This window comes from Syngnathus scovelli, chromosome 4, assembly GCF_024217435.2.
Source record: "Syngnathus scovelli strain Florida chromosome 4, RoL_Ssco_1.2, whole genome shotgun sequence".
NCBI classification, from domain to species: Eukaryota; Metazoa; Chordata; class Actinopteri; order Syngnathiformes; family Syngnathidae; genus Syngnathus; species Syngnathus scovelli.
In genome coordinates, this window is record NC_090850.1 from 1359712 (window position 1) to 1373372 (window position 13661).

The window sequence follows — 13661 nt, forward strand, 5'->3', positions numbered from 1 at the left end:
CACAAGTAGATGACCCCGAGAAGAAGACAGTAATACTCGTGCCGAGTGACCGCCGATGATGATGATTGTTAGGGTTTTTCAGATTATCCTTATCGTATGATTATGTTGGAATGCAACCGGTAATAAATAACCTACCTTGTCTCATCCTACACAAGGTCGTAAAAGTTCCCCCTGATATGTTTTGGGCTTCCTATTCAGTCTACACCAGCCCCCACTCTTTCTCTTAATAAATATGTCCTTGCAGTTGGGAGGGTTTTCAGACTTCATTCCTGGAGCGAGTGAACTCTCCACCTGCAGGTGTCTAAAAGAACTTGCTTGTCTCCCGTGTGGTTCTTGCAAAATAAGTTGGAGTGAGCAAATCTCTAACAATGATGACAAGTTTAAAGACATGATGCTAATTAGAGGGCACACCTCGGTTGAATATCTCTCTATGCTAAAAATATTTTCCATGTTTTCTAGGGGTACCATCATATTTTACTTGCATTGGTTAATTTTCATATTTAAACATTTTGTGATTAACAAGTTATTTTTGTGACCACAGTGGGTTTTTCTTTCAATAGGAGAGGAGCATCAATGATTTTGCGCATAAAGTTTTAATGGGGTAGTGTTTATCAAGTCTGATTCACAGTCAAAAGGTTTTGGGTTTACTGTGTCTTTACTGTGCCCCTAGATGTGCATCTACTATGTGAGAATTGTTTCTCTCCATGAGCCCTATGATTGATTGGTGGCTATTGCAGCATGAATCCTGCCTCTCGCTCAAAGTTATTTGGGATAGACCTAGCTTATGACCCTAAATAGAATAAGCATTACACATGAGTAGACTACAAATGATGTCGCGGGACATCTTTGACATTATAGCATTTAATCTGTTATAGATTGATGGAAATGGAAACATTTATTCACATTTACTCTACCTTAGCCATGGAATTTTCCAGTCTCTTTGCTTTTTGCATGACACGGAGCTCATACTCGGCTCGGTTGTGGTCCTGAAAAAGACATCAGTTAATCATGTTCATTAACTTCGAAGGCTGTGATACCTGCCATCATGAAATGGGGAAAAACAAATTCAATTATTTTTATTATAAAGTCGTTTTCCTTTTAATTTCAATAGTTTTGTATCATTTTGAACCAAAATTGCTGAATTTTTATAGTTATTTTAAAACTGAAGACGATTCGCTCGGAGGAGCCAACTTCCTGTCTAGCCTCCTCTGAAGATTGCGTAATCACACGGCTGCCTATGTTGACAGGCTAGGCAGTTAGACAGAACTGCTCTGTCTTTATGTCGCTGTTTAAGTGTTCAAACACTGGCTATATTAACTAATTTCCGTAGTTAAACTGGTGTATATAGTGTGATTTTTGTCATCTGTCTGTAATGTTGTGTTTCTTTAGATGAACAAAACGGCTTTGAAAAGAGACCTTACGGAGGCTACGAAAAAAAGTTCTTCAGCCTTATGGCAGGGGGTTCTAGTGATCCCGGGATGCTTCATGCGCCTATCTGTAGAACAGTGGTTCTTAACCTGGGTTCAATCAAACCCTAGGGGTTCGGTGAGTTGGCTTCAGGCGTTCGGCAGAGCTGGTATGTCATTGCCCCGCCCCCGCCCCGCCGTCCGCGGATGGCCGAAAACACCGATAGCACTCCCCCCCGTCCACGGATGGCCGAACACACCGGTAGGACCCCCCCCCGTATATATATATATATATATATATATATATATATACACACACACACACACACACACACACACACACTGTATTGAGCCGAATATAAGACGTTTTTTTTTGCGTTGAAATAAGGGTCTTGACATTATACCCATTCACAACGCGGGATGGCGCCAGATATATTTAAAGCGAATGCTGTATTTAACTCCCCAGGCCAAAGCGAACCCCTGTCACGAAGAATAAAAATAAAAATAGCGGGAGCACGAAGAAAAATAAAAAATAGCAGTAAGGAAACAGAAGAAAATAAGAGAAGCGATAACAGAAAATGGAGAAACGTAGCGACAATCTGGAGATTTACTAATGTGATTGCACTTTAGTTTACATAATTAAATATTCAGATATTAAGATGTGATAGACAGTTTTTGCATGATTTGAACGAGGCAAAATAACATGCTTCTTTTCTCGAATATTTTGTTATAATCATTTGTTTCAGATGTACTATAATTATTTTCTGTATAAAAATTAAATTTAGTGTTCAAAAAGTCTTTTTTCCAAACTTGAGTCTTGAAAAAGAGGGGGTCATCTTATAATCAGGGTCGTCTTATATTCGGGCCTATATATATATATATATATATATATATATATATATATATATATATACACACACACACACACACACACACATATATATATATATATATATATATATATATATATATATATATATATATATATATATATATATATATATATATATATAACATCATTTTGCTGAAATGTATCTGCTGAAACCAAAATAATATTTACTTAATATTCCATGTTTACTTAATGTTTGCATCAGTGGTTCTTAACCTAGGGGTTCGGTAGGTCGGTCTCAAGGGTTTGGCGGAGCCTCCACTGCGGAGGTCCGAACACACCCGTATGTCGTGTAAATTTGTGATGATGAAGAAGTCACACTTATTTCCTGGTATGCAATTTTTTGTGAGTTCATGCATTGTGTTGGTTTAGTTCTTTGAACAAAGTGATGTTCATGCATGGCTTATTTTGTGCATCGGTAAAAAAATCTGTCTTGAATTTTTATTTTTTTATTTTTACTAAAGAGGGGTTTGGTGAATGCGCATATGAAACTGGTGGGGTTCGGTGCCTCCAACAAGGTTAAGAACCACTGGTTTACATGAAGCCATGCACCCACGTAGCAGTCTGCAGTAACAAATGGAAAGCAGAAAGTGAAAAGCAAAAACTGCAGGGATAAGAAATCCAAAATTTGAAAATAATGCTCCAATAAAGAAGTTAAAAGAAGGTTGGGAAGCATTGTCGGAAAGGAAGCAGATAACATAGAGATCACAAAAGTAGTAAAACTTGCAATGATGACTGACTACTAAAAAGTGTTTATAATGGTAAAATGTAAAGCAAGTCAAACCTTGTGTTCCTCCTGTAAAGTACACCATAAACAGAAAAGGGACAACAAGTCAGCCATTGTTTGTATGATTATATAGTAATTCATACATTATATTAGTCAACTGTTTTAGAAATACAGTTGTGGCAAAAAATATTGATGTAGTGGGTAACATTTGGTGATATTTTGCAACTTTCTCTGAAAAAGGTTTTTGGGTGTTCTCCCTGGAATTACACACTACATTGATTTTAAACACTACATTTCTACTCATATAGTATGAATACTAAGTAGTCTTGAATTAATAAATTAGGCATTACACTGTTTTATAGCACATTTGGCACATTCATAGCACACAAGTGCTATGAATATAATTTGTTCATTTCCCAAATAATATACACAATGTATATTCTACTTAACACCTTTATAATTTTGAATCATCTTATAATTTCATTTTACTGTTTCACCATGTTGAATGTTGGTACAATTATGAGGCAGTTTAAGTGTCTCAAAACCAACATACAAAACAAGCACCCCTTGCTTTAACTGCTGTCGAGGCATGTGAAGGCTACGCTGTCTCGTTGTTACAATTATGCTATCAGAACCAATTACAAACAAATTTCTTCATAGATTTTTACTGTTTACAAAATTATGTAAATGAACTAATAATCCTAATATTTTATGGAATCTTTTTTGTCACATGACTGTAAATGATACAAAATTGGTGCAAAAAGAATCTAAACCCAAACAGAGATTTTTAAAATTCTGGGCAACTTTTTTAAAATATGTATTATGCTTCAGCTCACCTCCTCTTCCTCTCCATAGCCTGTCAGGTCCCAGACATAGTTAAGTCGCATCTGTCGTCTCTTCCAGTGCTCCATGAAGAGAACGGCTATATAATAAAGCATACACAGCTAAATGTAAAACTCACGGATAAGGGTTGCATAACTGCAGGTGTTTAACTCAAAACTAATAAATTGAAAGTCTTGTAGACTTATTACTGATGACCTTAATGACATACGTACAAGAGGTAGTCGGGTTATATTTCAATAGCACTTTTAAAAACATGCAGTTACAAAGTATTTTACAAACACATAGGTTAGTATTGACAAACATGAATAAAGTAGACAAGCACGGCAACACAACACAAGAGAATCAATAAACTTCATGTTAATTCAATTAATTCTGATTCGGATTAATCACCACCTTGCATTGTAATTGTAACTACTAAAAAAGTGTTCATCCATCCTTTTTCAACACCGCTTAACCTGTTCAGGGTCGTGGGTGGGTGCTGGAGCCTATCCCAGCTGACATCGGGCGAAAGGCAAATGACACCCTGAACTGGTGGCCAGCCAGTTGCAGGGCATATACAGGCAAACAGTCACACCCACATGTACACCAGGACTCGATCCCACGCTGCCCGCACATTAGTCAGGCGACTTTTAGTGCAAATCCTATGAACAAAATAATTTTGAACACAGTGTGTTAACTGTCATTTCATCATGTCTGTCCTCTTTTAATGGTGGTAATATTTCAGACTCATAAAGGGACAACTTTAAATAACGTCTACATTAAATGACAACATAGAAGAGGGAACGTTTTGCTTCTCCCAACATTTGTCCCACCTCACTCCTTTGTTGGTGTCTTAGACTAAAAATTCTGGTGGATGGGTGATGCTACCATTTAAAGATAGGAACCAGGGTTGAGGGCAGAGTAGGTTACAAATAAAGAATTGATATTCAGCGTCTGACTTCTGGTTACCTTGGGAAGCTCTTGGGATTCCCAAGGATGAACAGCAAAAAGTAACTTGGTGGAGGAAAGTCATGAACAGATTCATAGATTGTTGAAGATGGATACATGGATAGATACTCAACTAGTATCTTATGTTGGAACCTTGTAAATGACGTATGCTAGAAATTCATCTCGAAATCATAGTCCTTGATAAGCGCAATTTATAATCTTCATACGGTGTCATTTCTCCTCAGGATGGCCCGTGGATAGCACATGACTGTCAGGCCGCCTTATGCATGCTTACTAATGGTGACTCGACCAAGCTACAAGTATCTACAGTAATCCCTTGCTACATCGCGGTTCGTTTATCGCGGTTTCACTACATCGCGGACTTTTTTTCCAACACTAAAAAAAAAATTTAAATTAAAAATAAAACTTCTAAATTGAGGAATTATGGCACGAAAGTTGCCCACACGCCAGCAGAAGGAAGGGAGTGCCCACACAATTGGAGTGCATACATTTGTACTTTTTAATAAACCAAAAACAGTTGTAATAATAAGAGTTCTGAAAATATATTTACAGTGTTGTACCTTGTTATAGAAACATTTTTATAATAACGAAATAGTTCTAATAACATATTTACAGTATGGACAGCTGTTCTAAAAAAATATTTACAGCATGTGTTAAGAATTATCCATGTTATTTATGTTATTCAGCCGTGCTTTGATTTAAAGTAGGGTGCTTTATTTCGAAGGCCATTTTCAGGCAATACCACTGCATGTTTCACGTTCGTGTACATGTCAGTTACAGTGATACAGCAGTCATTGACGATGTAAGTGGGTCTCCTAACAAGAGAAATGAACGATCACATGTACCTAACCTTTAGGATAATGTAGTATTGCTCCAGATGTTCGTTTACATTCCTTTAGAGGTCCGTTTTCGCGTTAGCACGATTGCGAATTAGCATCTTTCCGCTAACTCGTTAGCTTGCCCAGAATTTCTTGTTAACATGTTACACGCGCACACGTAGTATAATATTTATATTTTCAGTATTTATACAAAATCTTCTGTGTTATTTATACTATCTATGTACTATTTACATGTTTGAAACAATTATTTAATGTTCTATTTATAAAATATGCACTTAAAGGATTTCATATACCGTATTTTTCGGACTACAAGTCACGTTTTTTTTTCATAGATTGGGGGGGCGACTTATACATAAGAGCGACTTATATATGAATTTTTTCACTAATTTTCAAAATAAAAAAAAAATAAAAAAAGTGAAACCGCGATAAACAAACTGTGATGTAGCAAGGGATTACTGCAATTTGAATTTCAAGTGACGTGAGCAGCGCGGCGCGGCGGTTGTTTACAAAAAGGACACAGATTCGATCACGGGATGACGAAGATGACGAAGGGCCCCACTACCGGCATCATTAGCGGCTTTGTTTGTAAGTGACACGGAGGACGAAGAGTTTGATTTAATGATTTGGAGTGACACAGAAGGTTTGAAAAACTATTATGGCTTTTACGCATGCCCGGTCCTACTCTACGGAGCTCTCTTTCACCTCCGTGGATGGAAGTCTGGGGCCGGCGCTCGGCTGGGTTGCTATCCGGGGATGGTGGATGGGGCTCGGACATGGCTTTTACGCACGCCCGGTCCTACTCTACGGAGCTCTCTTTCACCTCCGTGGATTGAAGTCGGGGGCCAGCGCTCGGCCGGGTGGCTGTCCGGGGACGGTGGATGGAGCTCGGACATGGCTTTTACGCACGCCCAGTCCTATTCTATGGAGCTCTCTTCCACCTCCGTGGCTGGAAGTGCCACCTCCGGGGATGAAAGTCCACGCCGCCACAAGCCTGGAAGTCAACGCCGGTCCTTGGGGCCGTGTGGCGGTGAACTATTTATGTTATAGTTATTTGATATATTTTATTTCGTGTAGCAACTTGTATATGTTTTTATCATTATAGTTCAGTAGTTGTTGGCTCGTTGAACTCTTGTTTTATTAAATGAAGAGCCGTTTACCAAACCCACATCTTTCCTTGTACTTTGTTAACGCTACAATATAGTTATATACTAGATCTGTGGAATAACAACAAGGCTGATGTCAGGGCGCACGCGTGACGTTGTTGACAAAGGACGAGGAATTTGATCGATGGATTTAATGATTTGAAGTGATACAGAGTCCGAAAAATACGGTACATTTATTGACACAAAAATTGTACAGATGAGAGGGTGACCATACATTTGGTGAGTACTTTAATCGGGCTGTACCCTGCGCAAAGTCTACCATGTGTTTTTGGTTGCTTTTGCTGGTTTGTGTTACCATTATATTTTTTTCGGGGGTTATTTTATTTGTATGGATAGAGTACCATGAGCCTCGAACATTCTTCTCTCAGGCAGCTACCAACGCTAATTCTAATCGCTATGGCTCATGGGGAAAAAATTGCTAGACATAAGCGCGACACCAAATCCCCTTTTGATCAGGTTGTTTGTATTCCAGAAACCGTCCGCGTTCCAACTTGCGTACCATGGCTTTTGTCTTGGACTTACAATAACTCATTAATGTTTACTGTGGCTCCTAATACATCTTCTTCTATTATTTTACCTATGAAAAGTTTGAAAGGTTTCGAAATGGTCACCCCGCTCTCTGGTTCCAGTGAAGAGGCTGTGTTCTTTGCTAAACGAGTGACTTTGAAGAATCATGGCACAAGCCTCCTTTTGACTCTTACACTCCCTGATGGTCAAATTCGTCCTCCAAATTCCACCTTGTTTGACACTTCTTGTTGGGGTTTTCAACTGTGGGCCTGGTCCTCTGGAATCGATCCTCGCTTTCCTATTGCAATTTGCCTTAATAAAACAATGTCGATCGCAGACCGCCCCGTTACAAATAATTACACCCTGTCAGCAGGAGCAAAAAATCACGAGTATGCTCCTCACTGATGTAGACAGCTATTTTGTAGCCTCCACAGGAATAAGCGGTCAAACCAACAACTGGCTTCTTATGGCTGAGCAAGCCGCAAAGATGGCTAACACCAGTTGCATTGCATGCATGGGTCCAAGACCTCTTTTGAAAATCATACCTGCAAATATTGTTCCTAAGTGTGCTGTTGGTTTAATGTTAAACCCATCAATTTCACCCACTCATGATTGTTTTAAATGGGATAAGGTTTACCCTGTTGCCTCTATGACAAAATATAAACCCCTTTTTTCGTCCGATGTAGCTAAGGGTAATTTTACATGCATTAGATTACCTGGTACTGGTGAGAAGCTCGGCGCCCTACCTACTCCATGGTGTGAGTCTATGACCAATGACACTGCCCCTTTTTTGCCCATTGCTCGTAGTGATATTTGGTTTTGGTGTAATAGTAACAAACTTTATGATAAGTTGCCTTTAAACAGCTCTGGAATTTGCGCTTTGGTAACCCTATTGTTTCCTGTTCATTTGATACCAATGTCCTCTTATGATCTAACATCTTTTGCTAAGTCCGTAGTGCCCGAATACTGGCCGAGAATGAAGCGAAACGCCGAATGGCAGGGCGCAGCTTATCCAATTTACATAGACGCCATTGGTGTTCCTAGAGGAGTACCGGATGAGTATAAGCTGGTGAATTAGATAGCAGCTGGTTTTGAATCCGCCCTGTGTTGGTGGTGTACTCTTAACAAAAATGTTGACAGGATTAACTACATCCACTACAACGTGCAGAGGCTTGGAAACTGGACCGAGACGGGTTTCAAGGCGGTCCACTCCCAACTGGCCGCTACTTCCCTCATGGCTTTCCAGAATCGAATGGCCCTTGACATGCTACTCTCAAAAGAGGGCGGTGTCTGCGCCATGTTTGGTGAGCAATGTTGCACATTTATTCCAAATAATACTGCAGCCGACGGAAGCCTGTCCCGGGCCCTTGAGGGTCTGCGGACCTTGAATGGGAGGATGAAGGAACACAGTGGGGTGAACACGGAGGTTTGGACCGACTGGTTGAACGTGTTCGGAAAGTACCGCACCCTGGTTTCCTCGGTCCTGGTCTCCATTGCCGTTTTCTCTGCCATTTTGACCCTGTGTGGATGTTGCTGCATTCCTTGTCTCCGATCCTTAATTAATAAGCTAATTACAACTGCTATCTCTCCACCAGCTGAGACTTTTCCGTTACTCCAAAGGGATGACCTTTCGATCGACGGGAGTTCTTTCTCTAGTGACGATTCTGTCAGCGAATCTATTGTGGTAAACCTGTCCGATTTGTTTCCTGACTCTGGCTTTGACGATTAAGACTCAATTTCCTCCCAAGTGTAAGGTAGTTCTTGCGAAATGTGATCCCTTGGCTGAAAATCTTTTGAAGTGGCCATATGGGTGATAAGTTAAAAGTTAAAGTTAAAGTCCCAATGATCATTGTCACACACACCTCTGGGTGTGGTGAAATTTGTCCTCTGCATTTAACCCATCCCCATGTGATTTTGATCCATCCCCTGGGGGAGAGGGGAGCAGTGAGCAGCAGCGGTGCCGCGCTCGGGAATCATTTGGTGATCTAACCCCCCAATTCCAACCCTTAATGCTGAGTGCCAAGCAGGGAGGCAATGGGTCCCATTTTTATAGTCTTTGGTATGACCCGGCTGGGGTTTGAACCCACAACCTTCCAGTCTCAGGGCGGACATTCTACTACTAGGCCACTGAGCTGGTTTAGTCCCCGAGAACTTATGATAAACAGGGGGGAATTGTTAGAAAAATTGTATATATATATATATGTTATCATGCGTTCTCTAATGAGTACTTATTCATAATGTTACTGTTCAGTATGCCTGCTGCTTTGCCTTGCTTATTCTTATCTTGTACAACAGAACAGAAGGATTACGGCTGGGTCAGGGGCGAGATGACGGTTGTGTCAAACAAGATGCTGCTGACAGCTCAGCGTCCACCAGAACAGATCGTGAAAACAACACGTCAAACGATGCGTCATGAACCTTCTGATCTTCCTTAAAGAACGTCACTTTCTCTTTTTATCTCTCGGAATATTGCTTAAACTGTTTTGCTGATATAGCCATATCTGCACGCAACACTTTGTTCGTTACTTTTTGTTTCTTTTCTTACGAGACAAGGCCAGAATCTCTTCCCCCCCCCCCCCCTTAAGGGCTAATCGTCTCACACTGTGGGTAGGGCATTCCAAATAAAAAGAGCGAGAAGTGTAAACAGATTTTTAGTGTAGTCGGATTGCTGTAAGTCTGAATGCACTCCTCGCGAGAAAAGACTCAATATTCTGCCTCACTGGTTTTGTCTGCTGATCATTTTGCTGATTTTGAACCTAACAGCTACAATATAGTTATATACTAGATCTGTGGAATAACAACAAGGCTGATGTCAGGGCGCACGCGCGACGTTGTTGACAAAGGACGAGGAATTTGATCGATGGATTTAATGATTTGAAGTGACACAGAGTCCGAAAAATACGGTACATTTATTGACACAAAAATTGTACAGATGAGAGGGTGACCATACTTCGCGGATTTCACTTATCGCGGGTGGTTTTTGGAACTAATTATCTGCTATAAACGAGGTATTACAGTATTTGGACTGTCTAACCAAGTAATTGTCCAATTGTTTTGACCTTCAAGTATTAAAACCCGTTTACAGGAGTTGTGGGATTCGAGTGTTTACCTACAGGTAATTACTTAATTAACATGATACTGTATCGATAGAGCTGTCATCAGTAATTATGACATGTATGGAATGATTAACGCATCCAAGGTAACATGTCATTCAAGCCTATTTCAATTTTGCTCTGATGGCTTAAGCAAATTTTTTTGTAACTCTTGACTATTTTTGTAAAGCTCTAAACACAAATAACAGAACCTTTAAAGGACAATTATCGTAGAAAATTGACTTTTTTTGGTTTTAAAATAATTTTCTTGTGTATTTGGAGTCTCCAGGGATACAGAAAAGTGTAATACATCCCTCCAGGTGCTGCAGAGATACTTTTATGATCAGTTTGGGGGGTTATTTTTTATTCTGTTCAGTTTTCTCCATTTTCTATTACAGTGGAGCCTCGGTTTTCGAACACAATCTGTTCGAGAAGTGAATAGTTCGAATTCCGAATCATATTTTCTATTACAAATAATGGAAAAACAATTAATCCGTTCCAAGCCTTTTTTAAGCATTTTTTCATGTGCGCATTTTTGTCCAATCGCGCAACTGCAGCGCACCGCCGAACGTGCAACCGTAGCGCGTCGCCGACCGCGCAACTGCACCGCGCTGGTCGCATTATTGTGACAGAGCCGTCGCTGAAATTTAGAAAATATTTTTAAAGTCCAGATGTACTTTCCAAAATTTTAGTGGACATCAGTGCGCAGGGAGCTTAATTTTGACCGATCGCGCAACTGCAGCGCACCGCCGAACATGCAACCATAGCACGCCACCGACCGCGCAACTGCACCGCGCTGGTCGCATTATTGTGACAGAGTGGTCGCTAAAATTTAGAAAATATTTTTAAAGTCCTAATGTACTTTCCCAAATTTAAGTGTTTTGTTGCATGTGGATGAAGTTAAAGTAAAAATAAAATGATTTAATTCGGGGAAAAATCTTGCATTAAGTAATTAGTATTATTATATATATTATTGTGTGTTAAAGTGCATGATTTTATGATCTAAGACTAACAATTTATTATTGTTTGTAATTTCGTCCTTTGAAGGTTTTTCACCTGACGAAATAAACTGAGTGAAACCACGTCCCCGAGTCAAGCCCTTCTTTGCAAGTGGAGAAAGCTGTGCGGTCATAATACATTGAAAATGCATACTAATATTAGAGTTTCCATTCATTGTATTTACCCCACAGGGCCATGAAGATGGCGAAAAAGACAGTTGCTGCGTTGTCGAAGAGATGGCTGGCTCTGGCAGTACCACATGCTGTCGTGAGTTTCCAGTAGTTACAAGCACTATCACAAAGTGGGCACATTGTGATGTTGTTCCTTGGGTCACAAACCTCCATACTATAGGGGGACAACAGAGAACAAAATTAGAACAAACCAAAATATTTATATAATGTGAAATTAAAACAGCCAGTCCTTTGGTACAGTGTTTTCCAAATAATTATGCATGTAGGATTTTCATTTTGTGTATACAGTTTCTTTGCAGTATAGAAAGCAATACCGATTTCTTTTTTTGCATGAAATGGTCAAATGTTTGGAAAAGGATCAAAACCATTGGACATTTCAAGACAATCGTTTAACTGGTAAATAACTTGTAATTTACTTATAAAGAAACTGGCTTTGTTCAGACAAAGGCATAATAAGGAAAGTTTTCATTCATGAAAACCTATTGAAAGGTATTTGAACCAGCTGAAGCACACTTGAGGTCAATCAGAAGTGTTTAATTAAGCTACCATGCATTTTATTCGAATGTGGGATGAAACCAGAGTACCTGTAGAAAAACCACACAGGCATGGTATGGGCTGGTATTATTAAAGATGAGCGACTTGGAACATTTTGAGTTAAAGATGGACTTAAAATTAACTCTAAATTTAAAAGAAAAATTAATTAAAATTACCGTATTTGCCGGTGTACAGGTCGACTCGGTGTATAAGTCGACCCCCTAAAATTCGACGGAAATTTACGATTTTATGATATATCCTTTGTATAAGTCGAGCTCAATTGTTGCATTATATTAAACTTCAAAATTCAATATGCGAAATTTATTGACGAAATGTGTTCAAATTCCGTGAGGCCGTGCGCATGCGGCTGTTTATAAGCACCGCGCAGGAGATCGCGGCCGGCGAGCTCGCGCACGCCGCCCGGCACCAACGGGAGGTCGGAAATAGCTCCAAGCCGAGCGGATCGGCACTTTATAAGCACCGCGGAGGAGATCGCGGCCGGCGAGCTCGCGCACGCCGCCCGGCACCAACGGGAGGTCGGAAATAGCTCCAAGCCGAGCGGATCGGCGCTTTATAAGCACCGCGGAGGAGATCGCGGCCGGCGAGCTCGCGCACGCCGCCCGGCACCAACGGGAGGTCGGAAATAGCTCCAAACCGAGCGGATCGGGACTTTATAAGCACCGCGCAGGAGATCGCGGCCGGCGAGCTCGCGCACGCCGCCCGGCACCAACGGGAGGTCGGAAATAGCTCCAAGCCGAGCGGATCGGCACTTTATAAGCACCGCGCAGGAGATCGCGGCCGGCGAGCTCGCGCACGCCGCCCGGCACCAACGGGAGGTCGGAAATAGCTCCAAGCCGAGCGGATCGGCACTTTATAAGCACCGCGCAGGAGATCGCGGCGCCTCATTGGACTTCCAGCGGCCGGCGAGCTCGCGCACCCGCCCGGCACATCCGGGAGGCCGTGCGCACGAGCCAAGTGGCCAAAAATAGCCCCCGCCGAGCGGCTCGGCTGTTTATAAGCACCGCGGAGGTGGTCGCGGCGCCTCATTCGACTTCCAGCGGCCGGCGAGCTCGCGCACCCGCCCGGCACATCCGGGAGGCCGTGCGCACGAGCCAAGTGGCCGAAAATAGCCCCCGCCGAGCGGATCGGCTGTTTATAAGCACCGCGGAGGTGGTCGCGGCGCCTCATTCGACTTCCAGCGGGCCGCGCACTCGCGCACGCCGCCCGGTTCAAATTTTCTAAGTGCAACGCACAATGAGATGCATGAGAAACGGCCTTGGTTACCATCACATTTGAAGCGATGAATACGAAGTTAAATTTTATGACTCGGTGTATAAGTCGAGGTCGATTTTTTTCGGTCGATTTTGGATCGAAAAAGGTCGACCAATACACCGGCAAATACGGTAACATACTTTTAGAAGACACTCTAAAACCAAAAAGTCTGCATCTTTCAAGAAGACCATGATATTTATGCAGGACAATACTCCATCACATGCATCAAAGTACTCCACTGTGTAGCCCTC

The 13661-nt window shown here is 41.4% G+C and overlaps 1 protein-coding gene across 13 annotated transcripts in view; it reads right to left on the reverse strand.

The window, feature by feature from the left end:
• ano1a (anoctamin 1, calcium activated chloride channel a) overlaps window positions 1–13661 on the reverse strand; it is a 199174-nt gene that overhangs the window by 104815 nt on the left and 80698 nt on the right. For 10 of the 13 annotated variants that reach the window (XR_011086715.1, XM_068650430.1, XM_068650431.1 and 7 more), the window contains 4 exons: window positions 11598–11758; window positions 3859–3944; window positions 3080–3091; window positions 915–986 (listed from right to left, as the gene is read on the reverse strand). Coding sequence is in view for 12 of the 13 variants with exons in the window: in XM_068650430.1 (XP_068506531.1) it covers window positions 915–986; window positions 3080–3091; window positions 3859–3944; window positions 11598–11758 (331 nt within the window). In the remaining variant the exon portion in view is untranslated. The remainder of the gene's footprint in view (window positions 1–914; window positions 987–3079; window positions 3092–3858; window positions 3945–11597; window positions 11759–13661) is intronic. The other 3 variants (XM_068650428.1, XM_068650433.1, XM_049717415.2) reach the window with 1 other exon arrangement.